The 22,964-nt window shown below is 39.6% G+C and overlaps 1 protein-coding gene across 1 annotated transcript in view; it reads left to right on the top strand.

Annotated features, from left to right (window-relative positions):
* Positions 1-21,569, top strand: part of LOC149289087 (intraflagellar transport protein 81 homolog) — a 49,547-nt gene extending 27,978 nt beyond the window's left edge. Inside the window, exons 9-18 of the mRNA XM_089491068.1 lie at positions 127-219; positions 940-1,086; positions 5,522-5,671; positions 7,127-7,255; positions 7,600-7,689; positions 9,058-9,144; positions 14,726-14,797; positions 14,876-14,961; positions 16,398-16,443; positions 21,387-21,569. Coding sequence (XP_089347194.1) covers positions 127-219; positions 940-1,086; positions 5,522-5,671; positions 7,127-7,255; positions 7,600-7,689; positions 9,058-9,144; positions 14,726-14,797; positions 14,876-14,961; positions 16,398-16,443; positions 21,387-21,569 — 1,083 coding nt within the window. The remainder of the gene's footprint in view (positions 1-126; positions 220-939; positions 1,087-5,521; positions 5,672-7,126; positions 7,256-7,599; positions 7,690-9,057; positions 9,145-14,725; positions 14,798-14,875; positions 14,962-16,397; positions 16,444-21,386) is intronic.
* The last annotated feature ends 1,395 nt before the right edge of the window (positions 21,570-22,964 follow it).

The raw sequence follows: 22,964 nt of genomic DNA, 5'->3' as shown, positions 1-22,964 counted from the left end.
AGGCCACTCCAGTAGCAGATCGGAGTATCTGCATATTCCACAGCACTGTCCGCCATAAATTACTTGCAAATGGATCCAAACGTTTTTAGTTTTGTAAAACAAATTGACTGGTTTTATTTCTTTCAGATCCATGAAGTAAATTTAGAAATTAATCAGCTTATTGAAAAGCGAATGAGAAATGATCCAATGGATGATAAGTTGTCTATTTTTAGACAGCAGGTATGTGTTTGTGTATCTGTAACAATGCAGCTCTGGTTCCCACAATGACCCCGATGACCTTCATTGACATTATATTTCAGGATATTTAGTACAATGAGTAGTAATATACCGTGCATTCCATAGGGCTCATGCAAGACAATTATGCTACAACTGAAATAAACTTCATGTTTTGAGTTAAACATGACTATAATGTCTCAAATGTTGCTTTATGGGAAGTTGGCTTCAAGAGCAGGTGATTATTTTGTATGGAATTAAAGGGACACTCCAGCCATCATATGCACTTTCGTGGACTTCAATGTGTATGATAGCTGTCCCTTCTAAGTTCTTGGTTTTGGCCTCTTGCAGATATATGAAGGCATTGGGAATAGTCCATATGCACTTGCTAAACACATATCCTACATGTCACAGGGAGTGGTGCGCTGTAGCTTCTCCTACATTTTTTAATGTGGTGCTGAATAGGGACACTGTAATATCTGTTTAAACATAAAGAAAAGGTGTCATATAGCTTGCTATTTTGTTTTGCCTAACATTGGCAATTTTACTAATACTTATGTAAGGCATATTGTCATTTTAAGGACTGTGAGCCTCAAGAACACAATTAATGAGTACATGACCAGTACATTTGTCAATGCACTGCATTATTGCCAACATTTTAATCATGCATACACATAATATGGGTTATATATGTTTATGAACTATTTGCATGAACTCTTGACACAGGCTGCTATCATTGCACGAAAGAAGGAGACCAAAGCCGAAGAATTACAAGAGGCAAAGGAGGAGATTTCTAACTTAGAAAAGGAAATTGCACAAAAATCCAGCCAAGCCCGAGATATTGACGGTTCCGAAATTCTAAGAGGCGATGAGGTGAGAATTAAACGTCAATAGGAATTGTTAGCAAATATTCGTTGCATTATTCTCGATCTCCACGTTTTATAATGTAAAATATTCCTTTTTAAGGTTTCGTCTGCCATTTAAAAAAAATCCTTTGGTTACATAGAACACAGTGTATTTTTTGACTAAATATTAAAATCATCACTGCTATAAGAAACACTGTCCGTGTGCCTGCTAATAAATAATTACATACACCTTTTGATCATTTTATTACAGTCTTATATTGCAGATCACATAAACTTACATGGCTAGTCATAAACTTACTGTAAAGAAATATATGCTCATATGACAAAAAATAGTACCTTTTTTTAAAAGCACATATAGGATGTTGTATCTCATCACAATGTAGCTATTAATGGACTAGAGATACTTTGAATTGTTTCCAGGACTAAATTACTCCTGATTTACTCCTCCATTTGGAACAGACCCTCAATGAATAGAGGATTTGTCTGCCAGTAAATGTAGCGGCCGTCAGCAATCAAAAGGTTACAATACCCTTTAGTATTCATTATTCCTGGTATTTAAAAATATAATATGAAATTCATTTGTGTATCACTGTCTCCCAATGTCCTTTAGTAGAAATTCTTAGGATTCTTTAAGCGACTTTAACTATACTGTTTTGGAGTGAGACGTAGTCTGATTAATTTATTTTTTTTTACGTTGTATCTTTTTTTTATATAGCACTAACAGGTTCCACAGGGCTCTAAAATGAGGTTATACTAATTTTAAACAAAGAGAAACAGAAGATGAGGAGGGCCTAGAGTTTCTAATTATTTTATTAGGCAGACTTTATACACTGAATAACTCAGAATGTGCTCTCTTTTTACAACATTTTTAAAAGTATGCTAACTGGCACCTCGACATGCACCAGATGCCTGTGAAACAGGTGATCAGAAGGAAAACATAAGCCAATCTGTAAAAAATGGGGGTGACCTGGTCATGTATACTACAAAAAAAAGAAAAACAAATGTAGGGACTAGAGCAGACCTGGGCAAAGCACGGCCCGCGGGCCACATCCGGCCCGCTGAATAGCTCGGACCGGCCCGCAAAGAGTGTCCTGGTGACTCACCAATGAGTCCGGTGTCCCCCCCCCGCCCCGGTCACTTACCTTAAACTCCTGTGTTGGAAGCGTTTGTCTCGGGTGCCGGCGCTTTACGCTGGGCGCCGGCATTTGACGTCAGACGCCGGCGATCAGCAGTGAAGCGCCGGCACCCGAGACAAACGCCTCACGCTTCCAACACAGGAGTTTAAGGTAAGTGACCGGGGCGGGGGGGGAGATCCTGAGAAGGGGGGGGTTAGGGAGTTAGAGGGGAGATACTGAGAAGGGGGGGTTAGGGAGTTAGAGGGGAGATACTGAGAAGGGGGGTTAGGGAGGGAGGTCTTACTGTGTGTGTGTGTCTGTCTTACTGTGTGTGTGTGTATCTTACTGTGTCTGTGTGTGTCTCACTGTGTCTGTGTGTGTCTTACTGTGTCTGTGTGTGTCTTACTGTGTCTGTGTGTGTCTCACTGTGTCTGTGTGTGTCTTACTGTGTCTGTGTGTGTCTTACTGTGTCTGTGTGTGTCTTACTGTGTCTGTGTGTGTCTCACTGTGTCTGTGTGTGTCTTACTGTGTCTGTGTGTGTCTCACTGTGTCTGTGTGTGTCTCACTGTGTCTGTGTGTGTCTTACTGTGTCTGTGTGTGTCTTACTGTGTCTGTGTGTGTCTCACTGTGTCTGTGTGTGTCTTACTGTGTCTGTGTGTGTCTTACTGTGTCTGTGTGTGTCTCACTGTGTCTGTGTGTATCTTACTGTGTCTGTGTGTGTCTCACTGTGTCTGTGTGTGTCTTACTGTGTCTGTGTGTGTCTTACTGTGTCTGTGTGTGTCTTACTGCGTGTGTCTTACTGTGTTCATAGCTTATTCAGTTATTGTAATAAATATATTAGCCCATTTTTTAGCTCAAAATATTTTTTCCTTTTTTTTCTCCTCTAAAATCTAGGTGCGTCTTATCAGCAGGTGCGTCTTATAGAGCGAAAAATACGGTATGCACTCCGAAGCCTTGTTCATTTTGTTCACTTCTGTGCTGTGCTAATAGTTATTCAGGCCTTACTTATTCAAGCACCTCTACCAATGACGTAGGCTTGAATAACTTTATTAAACAGCACATAAGTTAACAAAATGGACAAGGCTTCGGGGTTTGTAGTTTGTAGAGGTCTGGCCCTCTAAAACCATTCCAATTTCTCATGTGGCCCCATGGGAAAATTAATTGCCCACCCCTGGACTAGAGTGTCTCTTTAAGTTAGAATATAACCTAAAATGTATAAAGATGTTCAGTCGTCCACCAAACTTTAATCTGTGTATTAATATGTCCATTTAAATTAACCCAGCTGTCATTTATAGTAGTATAGCGATTCATTAGAGTCTGCTATCTCACGTTTTATTTCCTACCACACTGAGCTGAACTATTCTGACTATTCTTCACCAACTGAGCAGAATACTGGCCGAGCCGCTTCAAAAGCCCCACAAGAGGCCATACAAGTTTTGTATTATTCCGCTCCCAAACCATCAGATTGGCACCTAAACAATGGTTATTATTAATTTCTTGCTTGTACAACCATCTGCAAATAGTGGCAGCATCCATTCATTTATCCTGTTGCCCCTCCGTCATCCTGACATTTATCCAAACATTGTAAAGTGCTATATATTCACACCATTTCAGGCTTTTTTCCCCCTCTGCAGTCAACTTATAATGTAGACAAAAAAACTGGATACAAAAAGAAAAAAAAAGGTTGGCTGCCACATGACCGAGGAAATTAAGCGAGGAGGTTAGCCTTTATTTTGGGCATTCTGCCCAGGACACTTTTAGCAGAGCTTATTTTTATTCCACGGGCTATGAAGATTTGAATTAATGTTATCCTTGGATTACTAAATTAAAAAAAAAGTTTTAATTAAATTGACAATTTATTTAGCAGGCATAGTCATATTTTGTTAAATGGATAGATTTGCTATTTTTTACAGTTATTTTGCTATTTAGCCACTTCAGTTCCAAAGGCATACCTCTTGCCTTTCAAATGTAAAAATGTTTAAATGTCTCATCAAATAGCTTTTTTACAATTTACAGCCATTGTGCCCATACACAATTCTAACCAAATAATGTTTGCTTCTCTATATTCTTGTTGTATTTAATCTAATCAACGTCATCCCACTAATGCAGAGGCAAATCTGAAACTCCTTTATAACAGGTCTCCATAAAAAAATATTCAGAAATGTACCGTATTTGCTCGATTATAAGACGACCCTGATTATAAGACGACCCCCAAAATCTGAATATTAATTTAGGAAAAAAAAAGAAAAAGTCTGATTATAAGACGACCCTATAGGAAAAAAGTTTTACTAGTAAATAATAATTCATGTCTATTTTTTTTTGTTTTTAATTTCCTTTTATTTACCAACCTGCCCCCAGTTATGCTTATCTGCAGCCAGTTATGCACATCTGCCCCCAGGCATGCCTTATACCCTCCTATATGCCACTCTGCCCCATGTTATGCCTTTTAACCCCCTATATGCCACCCTGGCATATAGGGGGTTAAAAGGCATATCATGGGACAGAGTGGCATATAGGGGGACACTTACATACCCAGACACTAAAATACCCACCCAGACACTTACACTTACCTACCCACTCTGACACTTACCTACCTACCCAGACACTAATATACTCAGGCACTTCACTCACCGCGATGCCTCAGCAGGCGCTTGCTGCAGCTCCCACGGGATTTCAGCATGATGCTGTGTGACCCCGCTAGGCCCCGCCTCCTCCAGAAAATTGAAGAGGTCTACCGGATCTGCTTTGGGACGGCACAGTGCCGCCGGGTCCCGGTCCTGCAGCAATCTCCCCAACCGGCTCTGCTTCCCCGCAGTGGGCGGGCTATCCCGGGAGCAGGAAGGTATGCGCGTATGCAACCTCGGCTGCTGCCGGCACTTTCGCTGGCGCTCGGTGATAGACGCCGGCAGCAGCTGAGGTTACCATACAGGAGGATCCAGGTCCCCTGCAGCGATGCGGGGGATCTGGATCTTAGTCTAATAGTCAGACCTCATTTGAGGTCTGATTAGAAGACGACCCCGATTACAAGACGAGGGGTATTTTTCAGAGCATTTACTCTGAAAAAAACCTCGTCTTATAATCGAGCAAATCCGGTATCTTAATAACACAGGTTTCCAGGTTTCCCTACCTTTAGTGAATTGATTTTATGTGTCCCTGTCATTTTATTTATGTCATTGTTTTAATATCTCCTTTCATTATTGTAGATGCTATGCTTTTTATCTTATTTTGTTGGTCTATTTGTGTTACGGTAATGTACTCTGATATAGGTATAGCTGTCATCCAGTGCAGTGATATTTTCAATCATTAACACCTTGTTCTCTCTTGCAGTTTAAACGTTATGTCAGCAAGCTTCGTGGGAAGAGCTCCGTGTTTAAGAAGAAACGGCAAGAATTGGCAGAACTTGGCGCAGAATGCGGAGTACTGCAGAGAACCGAGCAAATCCTGAAGCAACGCCATGATAGCATTCAGCAGCAATTGGTAATTCACTATTATTCACTTGTAGTACACCAGGATGCAATTATTACTTGTCATTGTGACTTGGGATCTGGTTCTGGTGATTATTAACTTTTTCTTCTAACTGGTAAACCGGTTGTATTTTCCTACTTCTGTGTTTTGGTCAGTGTTTGTCTAAGAGGACTTGAAATTGCTGTTTCGGGATTGGGAACACAATGAATTGATGTTAATGCGGAAATGGGAAGCATACTAATTTTAAAGAACGTCTCTTCTGTAGAAAGCTGGTGTCGAGATTACTGGTATATGTTTCATGGTCAAACACCACTGTTCCGCTGGGTTTCATTCCAAGTTTTTTGTTGTTTTTTTTTATAACCGGCGTTTGTGAAAATATGACTTGGTTGGTTGAATGAAGGACACTTTGTAACACATGAAAAAGCCAAAGTGCAAAGAGATTTACATGGCGACTGATTCCTCTATAATATTCGGAGTGAGTTAGACAAAGTGCGTCACTCAAAAGTTGAAGAGAAGCCAAGCACAGCTATGTATACAGTGTATGCTGGCATGAGGTTCCCATGCATTAAGGGCAGGATAGGACTTGGCATGATAGGAGTGTGATTGCTAACAGCAATCACAGTCCCATCATCCGTAGGTTCCAGCACTTACACGTCCATGCTATCACACACACACTCATTCATTCATATACTCATTCATTCAGATTCATTCCCTCAATCACGCATACTCATTCAAACACCCTCCCCACCCCTTACCTGCACTGCAGCTCCCTCGATGCCGCTCACAGACTTCAGCAGGGGGCGCAGCCTACCTCTGCGTTCTCTGGTACTGTACAGAGGAAGCAGGACTGGAGCAGAGTCATGTGATGTCACGTGAACTCTGCTGGGTTCCGCTTCCTCTGTGCACTACAAAAGACTCTCCCACAGGTAAGTAGCAGGGCTCTTGTTGTAGCAGGGCTCGAGGTGTGGCCCGCGTAAGATCGGTTGCCCTGGCTGCCGATCTTACACGGGCCGCACCTCCAGGTCTCATGTTGTACGCCCCTGCTATAGATGGATACATGTCCACGAGTGGTATTGCTTTGTGTGGAGAAACATGTCTTCTCTTACAAACACCACACACACACACACACACACACACACACACACACACACACACACACACACTGCTGGAGGATCATTTCCTTGAGCATAAGTCTAATCTTCTACCTTTTGTTTCTTTTAGTTTTTGTAGATAAAATTACATTATGCACTACTTGCTATGTGCTGTTTACCCATTGTACAGTGCTGCTGAATATTAAGGTGTTATATGAATCAATAACTAATAATAATTGTGGGGACTGTCATGGCAAATTTGGGACTGCTATGCTGCCACCTCATTTAAGGTGGCTGCTATAAATGTGTGGGTCAGCAGTGACAATACTGTGTGTGTGTGTACATATATATGTATATTTTTTTCTCTTTGTTGCAGCAAGTTATTGAACAAAAACGAGGCATTTCTGGGTACAGCGACACCCAAGAAGAACTAGAAAGAGTATCTGCCTTAAAAAGTGAAGTGGATGAAATGAAAGGACGGACTCTTGATGATATGTCTGAAATGGTGATTATTTGTTTCTTCTTCTCTCTCTCCGATATAACAAAAAAAAGGATATAGCCATATTAGCCCAAGAGAGAGTTGAAGCAGCTACCTTATATTGGGCCGATTGACAAATTGTGTGATTTTAATAAAGATGTTTGTTGTCTATCATTATATATTTTTTATTATTTTGCTTTGATAACATTAGAAAATACCCAAAAATGTGACTCGTTCCTCTGAAAAAAGTGATGTCATTGATGTTTAGCATTATTCTTTTATTCAGAGTATATCATGTTCATATTGAAATGTATACTTTAACATATTAATTGTAATATGTTCACGATAACATTGTTGTTCTTCTATGCCAGGTAAAGAAACTGAACTCCATTATAGCAAACAAGAAAAGTGCTTTGGCTCCAGTGATTCAAGAACTAAGACCTTTACGTCAGAAATGTCAGGTTTGTACTTTCGATTGATCTATTTTTATTTGCCTCTGCATTTTTATTCTTAACATATTTGACTTGTGTTTGAGAATAGGTAGCTCAGCTGGACACTTGTGACACACTGACTTTGTGTAACTGTGTTGTGTAATGACTATAGCATTATAATGCTAGAGAAGAATGACTAGCTCTGTTGTTCTGTTCAGGAAATAATAATAATGTATGGGAAACATTCTGTTCGGCCCTGTCTATTTCAGTGTAATATCATGTTTGCCAGTCTGACATTGAGGAAAAGAAAAATAAATATATACACACACTTAAGTGCTTAAATCTGCAAAAAAAAATATTTATGATAATTAGGAATATTTTAGTCAATGCTTAAGATAAATGTTTTGGATGATTTTAAACCTGTGAGTAGCACTTAGTGGAAAACTCCATGGAAATGGGTTAAAAGTAGCCCCTTCTCCTTTATTCTTGTTTTTGAGTTTTTGTCAATGTATGTGTCACAAGCATCATGATGTATTAATCACCCATTATAGTTTGCTAGTTATTGTGAGTGCTGGGCATTTGCATACATCAATAAATATTTGCGTATAAGTACATGTGGAGTCCTTGCATGCATCCCAAAGGTAAGGAGGTGTTTTAGCTGGCTTGGCTCTTGCTTCCATTGCTATTTGTTTGACAAGCTGGGTTTAGCGGCATAATAGATTACTAACATGCTTATATGTCAATGTATATACACATGTGAAGTGGGTGCATAGAGAAAAGGTGGCTTTTGTATGTATGTATGTATATGTGTATATATATATATATATATATATATATATATATCTTACCAGTGATGGGGACATATGTAGCTCTGCATGGTTATTCTGATTTATTCTAAAGTGACCTAATTTTTATATGTGACAGTTTTGTGTTGATTTTGTTTTACTCAACAGATTTTGTTTGTAATAAATCATCTAAAAACATTTTCTTTCATAGGGGACTTTAATGATATATATATATATATGAAGTGCTTGCTTCACTACTTTTAGGTTATATATATATATATATATATGTACAGAATATTATATAAATAACTATTTTCATAGTAAAGTAGATAATAGTTATTATGCAAATAAAATGTAAAAAAAAAAACAATTAAAAAAAATAGATACATTTGAGTCTTCACGGGTAGGCCTTTACATCTGTTATCATTTTATCATTAATTTGATGATAGCAGTTCTGTGTGTGTGTGTGTGAAATGATATGCACCTGCTTATTTAAAGTTAGGAAAGCGCTATGTGCCAGGGTGACGACTTGGAACACGCATTACTTTTTTGCTATGTGCTGAGGGATTGTTGCAGTCATCACCGACATGAATCTTTGCCCTTTTCACATTAGGAACTGACCCAAGAATATGATGAAAAGAAGGCTCAGTACGACAGCTGCGCTGCTGGCCTCGAGAGTAATCGTTCAAAGCTGGAGCAGGTATAATTTCATATAGGATGTTTTGTGTAATACGTATTGTTTGTACCTAGCTTTGCAGAATTGCTCCAAACAATATGTTTATGTTGTTATTGGAACATACAGCATATGGCATCGGAAAGGTTGCCATATACCTAATGAGGGGAGTTAAACATGCATGTGGTAGGGATATGGCTACCCTGAATCTAAGACGAGACCAAGAACTGATAAGTCTAGATGGGCTGAATGATTCTGCCGTTACATTCATGTTTCTACTAGAACTCAAGCCTTGGAGTCATTTTGCATACCGTAAGGCTAAATTAAGTGTTTGGAAAACCTTTACAACACGTTTAGGTTGATTGCAGTTGGCATGATCTTTCGTGTTTGGAAGTGGATATAGGTATAGATTACATTGCTGTCGCTTCTATTTCTAGTGGGTAGTTACCAGCCCTCTACCCCAATCCTACTAACAGATGACTAAATATGAGATGACTAAATATGAGTAAAAGTGTTACTTAGCACATATGTGGCAGGGTAACTGTCCCAGGTGATTTTCTGAAAATAATTAAAATAAAATCATGAAAGGCTAGACTGTAAGCACTGCATATGATGAGCTGATGTAATTAAAATGGCTAGATCAATATAGCCACATCTAGTAAAGAACCTTACTAATGAGACCTATCCTTGCTTGCACTACTGGGAATTAAGTCATAATGCTGATTCACTAGCTTTCTGTCATAGACAAGATCTCACTGGAAATAACTGGCCATCTGCCGGCAGCAGTGGCGACTCTAGAAACAATATATAGGGGGGGCACACAAGATACCACAGTCAAACTGGGGGGGCATTAATAATTTCCAAAAGTAATGTGCTATGGAATTATACTTTTGTTATTGGGCTAAAATAATATCATTCAACATGGGAAGCCTGAAGCCACAATTGAGTGCGACTAATCCTTGAAATAAATATTATAACACAATAAATAACTTTTCCACTAAATGATTTCAGGGCCTTGAATGTTTTGTCCCCTGAAGTCACTACAACTTCAAGAGGGCATTTTATCTCTGGATAAATATAAATTAAATAATTCCTACTGTAAGTTAAGTGCCAGGAAACAGATGACCAAACACACACACCAACACAGGCTCTGTCACACCGACACCCAGACACACACACCAGGACAGGCTCTGCCACACCGACAACCAAACACACACACACACCAGGGCAGGCTCTGTCACACCGACACCCAGACACCCACACCAGGACAGGCTCTGTCACACCGACACCCACACCAGGACAGGCTCTGCCACACCGACACCCAGACACACACACCAGGACAGGCTCTGTCACACCGACACCCAGACACACACACCAGGACAGGCTCTGCCACACCGACAACCAAACACACACACACACCAGGACAGGCTCTGTCACACTGACACCCAGACACACACACCAGGACAGGCTCTGTCACACCGACACCTATACACACACACCCGAGGACAGGCTCTGCTACACTGATAACCAAAACACACAAACAGCAGGACACAATCTACGTCACAGACGTCTACATCAGAATGGATTTTCCACACTGCATTGTCGTTTATACCCCCCTTAGTGTTTTTGCCCCTTGTGTATTGATGCCCCTGCTGCCCATATATATTAACATTAGCCCCAGTTGCCGATAGCAGGTATAGATCAACACATTAACACACAAACCAAGCTTTGCATGTATAGATCAACTGAAATTCACTTGTGATCTCAAATAAACAGAATCAGACATACAAATCCTGTATTTGCAGGTATACAATAGTATATGAAACGTAGCATTGCAGGTATAGATCAAATAAATACATGGAAACAGCATTGCAGGTATTAATCAACTGAATAAGACATATTAACCCTGTATTTGCAGGTGTACATAAATAATGTATGGAAACATAGCATAGCAGATATGGATCTAGAGAATAACACACAAACCCAGCTTTGCAGGTATAGATCAATTGGAATTCACATAAAAACACGGCATTAAAGGTATATTTAAAACCCCCTAAATTACACGCATAGATCACAGGTTGCACACCCCAAAGCCAGCCCTGGCGTCCACACTGCCCACACAGCAATCACACTCCTATCATACCCAGGTAACCAGTAAATGCTGGTACCTAGGCATGATGGGACCGTGCTTGCTGTTAGCAATCACACTCCTCATGCCAAGTCAGCCAGTACATGCTCGAGGTGCGGCCCGCGTAAGATCGGTTGCCCTGGCTGCCGATCTTACGCGGCCGCACCTCAAGGTCTCGCGGGCCGCACTTGGCCCGCATGTTGGACGCCCCTGCCTTATTACTTTCTAAGCCCCTCTCCCTAACTTATCACTTTCTAACCCCCTCTCCCTCCCTTATCACTTTCTAACCCCCTCTCCCTACTCACTATCTACCCTCCCCCTTTGTAGTTGTCTCACCTTTAGGTCCAGCGACGGGAGCACGAGGCTTCTGTCTTCGTTCTCTGCTGCGGTGGGCGCTGCTTCACCGCTGAGCGCCGAAATATGACGTCATATTTCGGCGCTCAGGATGAAATGCTGGCACCGCGACGGAGGTAGAGGCTTCGTGGAGGAGAATGGGGGGCGGCGAGCGGTTGCTAGGCGCCCCTCTCTCTTCTCCGCATAAAAAAAAAAAAAAAAAAAGACGGGATTTAAAGTCGCATTGCGACTTTATTCCAAATTCGGCAGGGGGGCAACAGGGGGGGCAAGGATTAACCTAGGGGGGGCAATTGCCCCCCTGTAGCGACGCCACTGGCCGGCAGGATTCTGTGGATTTGGGGTTTGGTATAACCTTAAAAAATACTGCTTACAATATAAAACACACAGACAGGTAAACTCTAATATCTCCTCTTCTTAGACAGAAATAAATCCATTATGAAAAGAACACAATGGATCACTTTCTTCCAGGAACCGGCAAAAACGTTAATAGTTCCAGTACTTCTGCTGTAGCCATCAATACTGGGTCTAGAAAATATTTTACTTACCACCAGTGGCGTCTCCAGCTTTCATATTTAGAGGGGGCACATGGGGGGCCAGGGACCAAAGTAGGGGGGCCAATTATAAAACGGTACATATACACTATATATATATATATATATATATATATATATATATATATATATATATATATATGTATATATATATATACACACACACACGTTAGACGTGCATTTTTAACTACATAATATGCACTTATCTCTTTGAAGTTAGCCCCTGCTGCCGATATATAGAAATATTACACCCTGCTTCTGATATATATTAATATTAACCCCTGCTGGGGATATATGTTGATATTAGCCCCTGCTGGGGATATATGTTGATATTAGCCCCTGCTGCGGATATATACTTATATTATACCCTGCTGCTGATATACAAAAAAATTATACCCTGCTGCTGATATATATATAAATATTTGACCCTGCTACCAGTATATATTAATATTAGCCCCTACTGCCAATATATATTATTAGTCCCTGCAGCCAATATATATAATTAGCCCCTGCAGCCAATATATATTAATATTAACCCCTGCTGCCGATATGAATATAAATACTAGACCCTGCTGCCAATATATGTTAATATTAGCTCCTGCTGCCAATATATGTTAATATTAGCTCCTGCTGCCAATATATATTAGCCCCTGCTGCCAATATATATATTAATATTAGCCCCTGCTGCTGGTATATATTAATATTGGACCCTGCTGCCGATATATATTAATATTAGCCCCTGCAGCCAATATATATATATTAATATTAGACCCTGTTGCCAATATATAAATATTAGCCCCTGCTGCCAAAACATATATAAATATTTGCCCCTGCTGCCAATATATTTTATAGTGAAAAAATATCCAAGCATTTCCTTGGGCCCCGCTCAACGCTTCCTTGCATGCAATCACTCCCTCCGCTACCACAACAAAGAAAAGAAATATTTCCCACACTGACTGCAGATCAGGGAAAGACCGTGAGAGTCAGTCCTGCACCGTGACATTGAGAGGTCCTCTCCCCTGTAATCATCCCCAGAGTCCCTTTATCCCCTCATTCACTAAACCATACCGCTCTTTTACTTACACCCTGTAGTTCAGGTATAGATCAAATAAACAACACATGGAAACAGCACATGCAACTAAATGAGATATAAAAAAAACAACTTGTATTTGCAGGTATACATAAATAATGTATGGAAACATAGCATTGCAGTTATAAACCAACAGAACACACAAACCCAGCATTGCAGGTATAGATCAACTGGAAATCACATGTACACTCAGCACTGAAGGTATAGATCAAATAAACAACACATGGAAACAGCACTCCAGGTATTGATCAACTGAATAAGACATACAAATCCTATATTTGCAGGTAAACATAAATAATGTATGGAAATATAGCCGATACAGATGAACAGAATGACACAAAACCCAGCTTTGCAGGTATATATCAATTGGAAATTACATATAAACTCTGCATTAAAGGTATAGATAAAACACCCTAAATTACAGGCATAGATCACTGGTCACACACCCCAAAGCCAGCCCTGGTGTCCACACTGCCCACATAAAACCCGACCAGCACCCAAATTACATATTGTGTCAACTTTGTCCCCAAACAGCTGAACGTACGCCAAGTTTGTCCCATAAACACCTCTCCCTCCTAATCTATCCTATCTACCCCCTCTCCCTCCCAATCTATCCTATCTACCCCCTCTTCCTCCCTATCTACCACCTCTGCCTCCCTATATACCTACTCTCCCTCCCAATCTATCCTATGTACCCCCTCTCCCTCCCAATCTATCCCATCTACCCCCTCTCCCTCCCAATCTATCCCATCTACCCCCTCTCCCTCCCTATCTATCCCATCTACCCCCATCTCCCTCCCTATCTATCATATCTATCCCATCTACCCCCTCTCCCTCCCAATCTATCCTATCTATCCCCTCTCCCTCCCAATCTATACCTATCTACCTCTTCTGACTCTCTAACCCCCTCCTAACTTTCTACCCCCCTTTGAAGTTCACTTACCTTGGGCTTATCCAGCGGTGAGATCGCGAGGTCTCTGTATCCCTGGTTCTGCAGTGTGCGCGGCTTCACTGCCGGCGCCGGATATGACGACATATACCGGCGCCCGGCTTGAAATGCCGGCACTGCGACCAAGGCAGAGGCCTCGCGGTCGCGGAGAAGAGTGAGAGGCGCCGAACGGTTGCTGAGAACTTAATCCTCAGCAACCGCTCGGCGCCTCTCTTTCTCTCCTCCGGGTCTATTAAAAAAAAAAAGCCGGCGTTTCAATTGGGGGGGCACACCGGGGGGCACAGCATGATGTTGGGGGGGCCATGGCCCCCTCTGGCCCCCCCCTGCCGACGCCACTGCTTACCACCATACGGTTCTGTCAAAGTGCATACACCTTGTAATTACTCTGTTTGAGATTAAATATCTTAAAAAGAAAGGCTGATTACATTTTGAACATGACTCACAAGTGCATTATTACAAGGCTTTGAAATGTAAGATGCTGTTAGAATCCAACATTCCTGCCGTTGCTTATTTTATTTATCTTCCTTAAAACCCAGGATGTCCGAGGCCTTCATGAGGAGTGCAGCCAGGCTGAAAGTCAGTATCACTACATCAACTTGATGAAAAAGGTTAGGAGGATCATGTTGACAATGTAATGTGTGTCTAGAAACAACATATACAAGTATTCACCCCATTTTCTTCCTTAGGGTGTCGAGGTACTGCTCCAGCGTGCAGCAGATGAAATGAAAGCTTATGTCTCCCCAGATTCACAAGAAAGAAGGAAATCCATCAGGTATGCTATTTTTTGGTTTGTTTGTCGCAGAGTTAAGTTTTTAAATGTATTTTGGTGCCCAATAGTATCTGACAAAGAGAAATTGTGCTTGTGCTATAAATGTGTAGAATTTTTTTTTCCTGCTAATCAATAAATAACAATAAAAGAACATCTGACAAATATTTATACATTAGATTCACCATGTCTTTTGGTGTGATTCCATACGTTTTTCGTTCAGGGATTGCCCAGTTGCAATTTTGAAAGCCCACGGCCGCCCCCTTTTGCATGTGTGACACATTCATGAATCACCCCTATTACATCTACACAAACAGACTTTACTTATATCTTTTATAAAGGAGTCATGAGAGCAAGTATAAAACATTAAGGTACATTTGTTTTTGGTATTATATGTCTATTTTCCTGTAAGCAGGACTTCTGTAAATGTAACATTCGCAGTAAAGAAGATTTTGCAGATGAGATGCATCACAAATGGGAAAAGCTGCATATAAATCCAGGGATTATGGATTACACATTGCTGTTACCAAGGCTTCTTTCATTAAGAGCAGGTCATTGTTAAATGATGACTAAAGTCACATCCTGCATTTTCTACAATAGAAGACTAGGTTTGGAGTATTAGAGTCAGGCGATTTCAGTCATATCCCCTCTAGAGATCAACCACAGAGGTAGTCTGTTTTTTTTTTTCTGGCACATATTACAATCTTATATCTGAAAATGATAAATACTCCATAGTTTGTGTTGCAGAATTCCCCACCTTTCATTTTTATATTTCATCAGCATCGTATTTTCCAGATTTTCTTGCTATACTAACAGATGAGGGCCTGGAGACTTCATCATGTTTCATAGATGGAACTGGTGTTATCTCTGTAGTGAGTTCACATTTTCCATGATAAAAACATCCATCATTTGAGTACTGACAAAATGTGAACTGTGTATTTTGTTATCTAAATTTAGCACATTTTAAATTCTGTCAAACATTCTTTCCAAGGACAGAATTATAAATAGTAGAAAAAACAATATTAATAAAGCCATGGTGCACTCTCCCAGCTTTATGTTCATTTACCGTCACTTTATCCATTATTAGATGTCTTTTATTAGATCCAGAGGTAGGGGTAATCTGCAGGCTCTGCCAATGTAATCTTCTGTATGTAATGATGAATGCGGACTCTGTGTATTTTGTACAGGCTTGAGATTAAAAGACTGTTTAGATTGACTACATCCATTTATTTTCATCACTAGTATCAAATTGGAAACAAATGTAAAAAATATTCTTTATTAAATTAAATATATCTTTTTAAAAAATTATTATTGAAAGCATATACAATGTTATTTTAGAAGAGAGAACATTGGCTATATTAAAAATGTCTTACAGTTATATAGTGCAGCATTTCTTACCTACTGTGAATTTAAATATTTCATTTTTGTTTTGGGGCTTACAGGGAACAATATACAAGAAATATCTCCGAGCAAGAGAATCTGGGGAAGGTAAGGATTTGCTGTCCTCTTCTGCTTTCTGTGTCTAGTGACGGTGCTTGTTGTTAGAGCTCCATGAAAGGTGCCGTTACACTACTGCGAAGAAACACAAGTTGATAACAGGCATCACACAATTGAGACTTTTGTCTATAGATTAACAGTTATTTCCACATGAAATAATCTGTTATTCTATACATTTACTTATATAACACATGTCCTTTGACTATAGGAATGCACATTATCAGCAGAGCCAGGTGCTTCCAGCATAGATGTCCTGTGTAAATACAAACAGATTGTTTTATTTTTGCAAATCAATAAAAAGACAAAGGAAGTTTGCAAGAGACTTATGGTTTCAACTCTTTGACTTCATTATACATAATGAAGGACCATCCCTAGTAAGCATGTGCTGCAGGACAGGCTTGGCTGGCCCCATATAATGTATAGTTAAATCAGGGAGATTCCTTCAAATTGTCCTTATACATTGAATAATGCATTATACAGGGCCAGCTTCAGTGGTTCATGTTCAGTAAGTTAAAAACAGTTTTAGTTTTTGCTTATTATACTATATATATATATATATATATATATATATATATATATATATATATAACAACTGCATACTAGCCATTTCTATGTGTTATCTGTTACCTTTATATTTTAGATAAACACCCTGACCTCCTTATTATATTACCATTGGTAAACAATACAAAGGCTTAGTCTCATTCACCCAGCATGACACTCTGACTAATAAATGTCTGCCGAGGAAAATATTTAATAGGGCTTCTTTGGGTTAGTTAATGATTGTGCTTTCTGGCTTGTCTGTACGTATTACTGATGCAGACGTTTTGAGGTTTTGAACACTGTGCCCTTCTTCCTGGACATGTAGGAAACACGATCAGTAGATATTCCAGGGCCATTATTCACTACTGCACGTGCAAAGCATACATAAGATGTATTTTATCATTAAAAGGGAATGCAGAGAATGCATTAGGAAACAGGCATTGTGTGGCATTTAGGTGATATTACTAAGGCAATGTCGGCTACTACTAAAAGTTTTGCCAATTTGGAGGAAAAACCCATTGTAGAAGCAGAAGCCATGGATTTCCATTAAGCTGAACTCTTAAGTTTGAGTCCCTTTTGACAGCCAGGCTTTATTTTTCTTGAATAAATCATGACATTGTATAATATGTCATGTTGTTGTTCATCTGAGGTTGTATTTTCCTAATATTTAGACCTGCTAAGGAACAGATAATTGTTGTTATGTCCTGATATGTAAAACCATAGAAATCAAAACGGTGTACTTTTTTTCCCCCATACTGTAATTTGTGTGGGTACGCTAAACATGGCAAACAAGGGGAAGAATCATGGGTAAAAACAAAAAAATGTTAAAAGTGGCAAAAACTTTCCTGCTAGGGAAGAAAACAATGTGCCACTAAGGGGTTAAATACATCTCTGAAGTGATGTGAACTGCCATTGAAGAGTGAGGAATGACAACATGTTTCCATGACAACCTTCTATATGGAGATTTTAACGTGATGGTTGTAGGTAAAACCGCATTATACATATTGAAGTAGACACATGTTCAACATCAATGATCAGGAGACCTTGAGCCTTAACTCTTTTCATCTGCAAATGCGGTAATAATGATATGTATTTATAGTTTAATAATACTTTGGTTTAATACAGCAAAATGTAAGCATGATTTACAAAAAAAACCCCAGCAAGAGTCCAATGATGAAAACATGATTCAAAATAAATTGAATTGTTTCTCTGCATACTTGACAATCCACTTAGCATCTGTCACAGTCTCGATGCTGAACAATCATAGATGATCATGTACGGTATGGAGGAAATGGGACCAGCGCTACCGAAAAGTGAGAGAAAGAGGAAAGATTAGGAGAGATAAAGAGAATGAGAGGTAATGAGAAGGGATCAACAAGAAGGGGGAGAAATAAAGAGGAAGAAGGAGACATAGGAGGAGATCTGGGTGCTGGGGCAAGTTCTATGGGTGCTGGGCAGTTCTGTGGATGCAATCTTTGTGCTGGGGCAAGTCCTATGAGTGCAGCATGGGTGCCAGGGCTGGCCTTTGTTTTGTGCGACCTGTGATCTATGCTTGCAGTGTAGGTGCCATCAACACGGGAGAGGTGTTGTGTTTACAATGTGCTCTGCCCCTTGTATACCACCCTTGGTGGTGTCATGCATTTTTTTTCAAAGGAACACTTAATTGCCATGTGACACAAAAGCAGGCACTGATGAGTTGTATGAGAAAGTATAAAATAACAGACCTGCGAAGAGTTATTTACTTGGCATACTACAGTGTGCAATTAAAGATGCTGACAAAGGTTCCCATATAATATGGTCTGCAAAATGCTTTAACCCTTTGCATGAAGAGACGTGTGGTGTTGTGGCACACGTGCCTCCTGCCTTCAAATGGTTGTGAAACCGCAGGCAGTAGATTAGAAATGAGAACTATGCTTAATTAAGTGAAAGCATATCCATGTCGTTTCCTACATTAACAGCATGTAAAAACAGTGCTGTCGCAACTTATGCCCCCCTGGCTGTATAAGAGTTACAACGGGTATTTATTTTAGGCACGTCCGCATATACATAAATATTATCTTAACTTGTATGCCGCTTCACCACAGCATGCGCGCACTTTAAGGGTTTGGCTGCTGCTGTTACTATGTCAGTGTTTCTTATCCCCTCCACATAATGGGCAGACATAATTTCTTCATTTGATTTTATTATTTATACAGATACAAGTGTACGGTCTATATTTTAATGGAGCGGCTTCAGTCCACAACCTCTTATAGGAAATCTATCTTTGTATACCTAATGATTAATAATGCATCAAAACGGATTTTATGAATGGGATCCCTCCATTCAGACTTGTCTTTTTTTCCCCAAGACAAAGAAGAGCATGGGATGAATATACGGTATGCGGGAAGCTATTTCCCTGCCTGTCTATTTATAGTAACTGGGTCTTTATCATAACTCACAGCAGCTCTCGCAAAGCTGTACTCGCTGTCCTCGCTAGATAATGTCTGTTTCCCATGCCCTCTGTTGGATAGACCAGCCTTTTTTCCCAAGTTGGAAGAACGTATAATTGTTCTGGTAAAGCCCAGCTCTGTCGTGCAGACTGTGAGAAACAGGCATTGTGCAGGATTCTGGGTAGGGTGTAGTGACGTCCGAGGATTCCAGCAGGGGTTCATCAGGTGTAATATGATACTCCCGACTATTATTTCACCAAAATAATGGAAAGTCTCTCTCCATGGGAATGCTATGCACACACACCACTCTCTGCCCTACAGCCCAATTACAAGTCACACCTGCTTTTCACGCAGCAGACCGGGTGCAGAACTATTAAGGAAGATGTATCCTTTACAAAAATGGTTATTAACTGAATACTGAGCCCTTTCCACGTTTACTGTCTTAGTAAGATAATACTATCCTCAAGCACATTTTATAACCACAGGAAACAAGATTAAACAACAAAAACATTAAAAAAGAAGAAGAAAAAAAAAAGAAGCAGAACTGGCACGTAAAAGAGCTTTGCGAAGTCAAATAACCATTGAACACGTGTTCATGCTCATTTATCCAAAAATAGTTTTTCAGCCGTCTAAGTTCATTAGGATATATGTCAGTCTTTGTATGGTTCTGCTTCTCCACAGTCTAAAAATCCCAACAAAGTAAACCTCTGGCACATTGAGTCGAGTTTTGTTTTTATGCGAGAACAGTTGAACAGTTAAATGCACATGCATGCGGTGGGGGGCGTTCACCTGGAAAGGTGATGAATGCATAGATCTGATAATTCTGAGGAATTCGTCTAAAAAATTATTAGCCTTCATGTTAGGAAATAATAACGTTTTTGGGCTATATACTATTAAGCTGAATTGATGAACACCAGTCCTCTGTGAGTTCATACACCATGTAATACACCAAGATCAGCAAGACTGAATGAATCGGACATCAACGAAATATGTCCAAAACTAAGCACTTGGGTACTTAATAACTAACACAGGGGCATTACATACTGTAGATCCCAAAGGTGCTGCTGTGTCCAAAGACATCTCTATTTATTAGCAAGGTTGATTTTATTATTTTGAGCAATGTCTTAGTCAGTATTATCTGTATGTATATATATATATTTATTAGCATACTTGTGTTACGTAATATGCATGAGCACTGAATTCATACATGCACATTTGCAGTGGTACGTGAGAAGTGACCATGCTCTTTGACATGTGATTGCTGTTCCTGCAACTGCTTATCTCCGTTTTACCTTTCTTTGTAACATATAGTTTCCAACATTCTACTACAATCTATTGAGACATGTTGTGGTTGGAAGCATATCGAGAAAACCTGTCACTGATTAATATTATTTAAATTCATATAACTATGTATATTTACTGTTGGAATTTAATAAAGTGCAGACACTCCAGCCATCATATGTACTTTTATCCACCCATTTGCCGCTTTCTCTATCTCTCGGCTTGCAGGAGTTGTGTTTCACGTGGTGGTTGATTTTGGTTAGAGGACTTTCCTATCCGTGATTGGCTGCTTTAAGCATGCGTTCCACACTTCAGCAGGGCGAGCTACATCATTTGTACAGAGAACCATTACAAATATAGCTGATATGGTTTATACTGTTTTTATTAGGATTTTTTCATGAATTTGTATGACTTTAAAATGTTTTGTTACTGTTCTCCATTCATGAGTTATAGCTATATATTTATAGTTACAGCATTACTGTTACCGTAATACTTTGCAGTGGTGATTTCGTTAGAGCTCCAGTTGCTGCTCATTATTCCCTGCTATCCACCTGGTTTGCCTACCCATGAGATATCAGCTTAATTATTTATCCAGTAAGATCAAAGTTCGTTTTCATTCTAGCTCGTCATACAACTTGAGTAAAAACTGTGTACGTCAACAACTCCTGTGTTTGTTCTCAACAGAAACTACGAGAAAAGCAAAAGACTGTCCGAGAAAGTCATGCTCCAAACATGAAACAAGTCAAAATGTGGCGTGATCTTGAGAATCTTATGGAGTGCAAGAAAATGTGTTTTTTAAAACCGCAAAACCAGGGATTGATTGGTCAGGTTATTCAGGAAGGAGGAGAAGACCGCCTTATATTATAGACTGTATAAGTACTTTGCTTTTCAGTTTAAACCTATATGTAGTTTATTTCCTCACTTAAATACGCTATCTGCTCGATTTTACTGAATGAAGAAAAAAGAAAAGAAAAGGCCTGATTATAAGACAACCTTATTGGAAAAAAAATTTCACAGTCTTCTTACCCTTTCTTCTCCAACTGCTTCTGTGTCTCTGTCTCCTTTTCCACAGCTCTGCTTCTTCTCTTGCCTCCTCTTGTTCTGTCTTCTTTCTTCGTTTACTTCTATCTGGTATCATCTCCATTATCCAATGTAGTTACGCAAAGGGTGGAGCGAGGCTCCGCCCTTTTGCGGAAGTACCTGGATAATGGTATGAAGGTACGATGGCGGAGAAGGTAGGGAGACATTGAGAGAGAATGAATGAGAGTTTGAGAGAGTATAAGAGCGCATGAGAGGGGGGGGGGGGGTTTTGGCGCGGCTGCGGATCTGTGGTCTGCATAAAAGACTACGTTGATAAGGTTGTGCTTTCAGATGATTTTTTTTTTGTCTTATAATCAAGCAAATACGTTATTGTGACTTTCTGTGCATTGTTACTGTGACAGTCCTTATTGAATAGATATTTCTATGTAAGATAATGGATGTGATGTGCCTTTGCCAGCAAAACCATTTATCTGATTTATCAGTTAAAAAAAATATATCTTGTTTAAACAGAGCAGCAAATCCCAGATATATGTCATATGGAAAAAGGAAACAACTGTGTTATTAAATAAAAAAGTATAATATATATATTTACTACTCTGGCATAATTTACACCCAAAACACAATTATATGCACATGTTATTTATTGATTGACATAGCGCCATCATGATCAAAAGGTGAGGCGGGCCCTGTCATATAAAATCTCTTCCTGTTCAGAGGATTTAGGCAGTTATTCCTCCCCATGATCTTATTCTTCCCAGTGCCTGTTCACACAGGCTTTGTAATAGAAACATATAACATCGGGGCAGGAAACTAATTTGTATGCTGTTTGTGCCGCTTTTTTCCTTTGTTTCATCAGATTCAAGTTGTCTGCTATCTCCAAAAGACCCCTCAAGGTATAAATCGTTTTAATAAGTTACATTGAGGAAACAGATTTTAAAGCAAACCAACTTGATTTGTAGACCATGTTAAAAAAATATCTACCTTTACATTGTAAAATATTTAATTTGTCACAATGCTACATTGATATCTTTTTTCATTAAGTTATTCAGATTTCTTTGGCTTCTGATTTATATATTGCAAAGCATTAAAACAAATTTTACATTCTTATTTTTGTGTGCCTTTTTAACGCTTTTGGCGTTTACATTATCAGAGGTCATTCAGGTTTATTCATTAAACAAGTTGTGAGTTAGTTGAGATGGGAGAACACATCTTCTCTAACCT

This window comes from Sceloporus occidentalis, unplaced genomic scaffold, assembly GCF_023333645.1.
Source record: "Sceloporus occidentalis isolate IW3139 unplaced genomic scaffold, rSceOcc1.0.p SCAF_48, whole genome shotgun sequence".
Taxonomy (NCBI): Eukaryota; Metazoa; Chordata; class Lepidosauria; order Squamata; family Phrynosomatidae; genus Sceloporus; species Sceloporus occidentalis.
The sequence above is the reverse complement of the archived record's forward strand: the minus strand, read 5'-3'. Positions and strand labels throughout refer to the sequence as shown.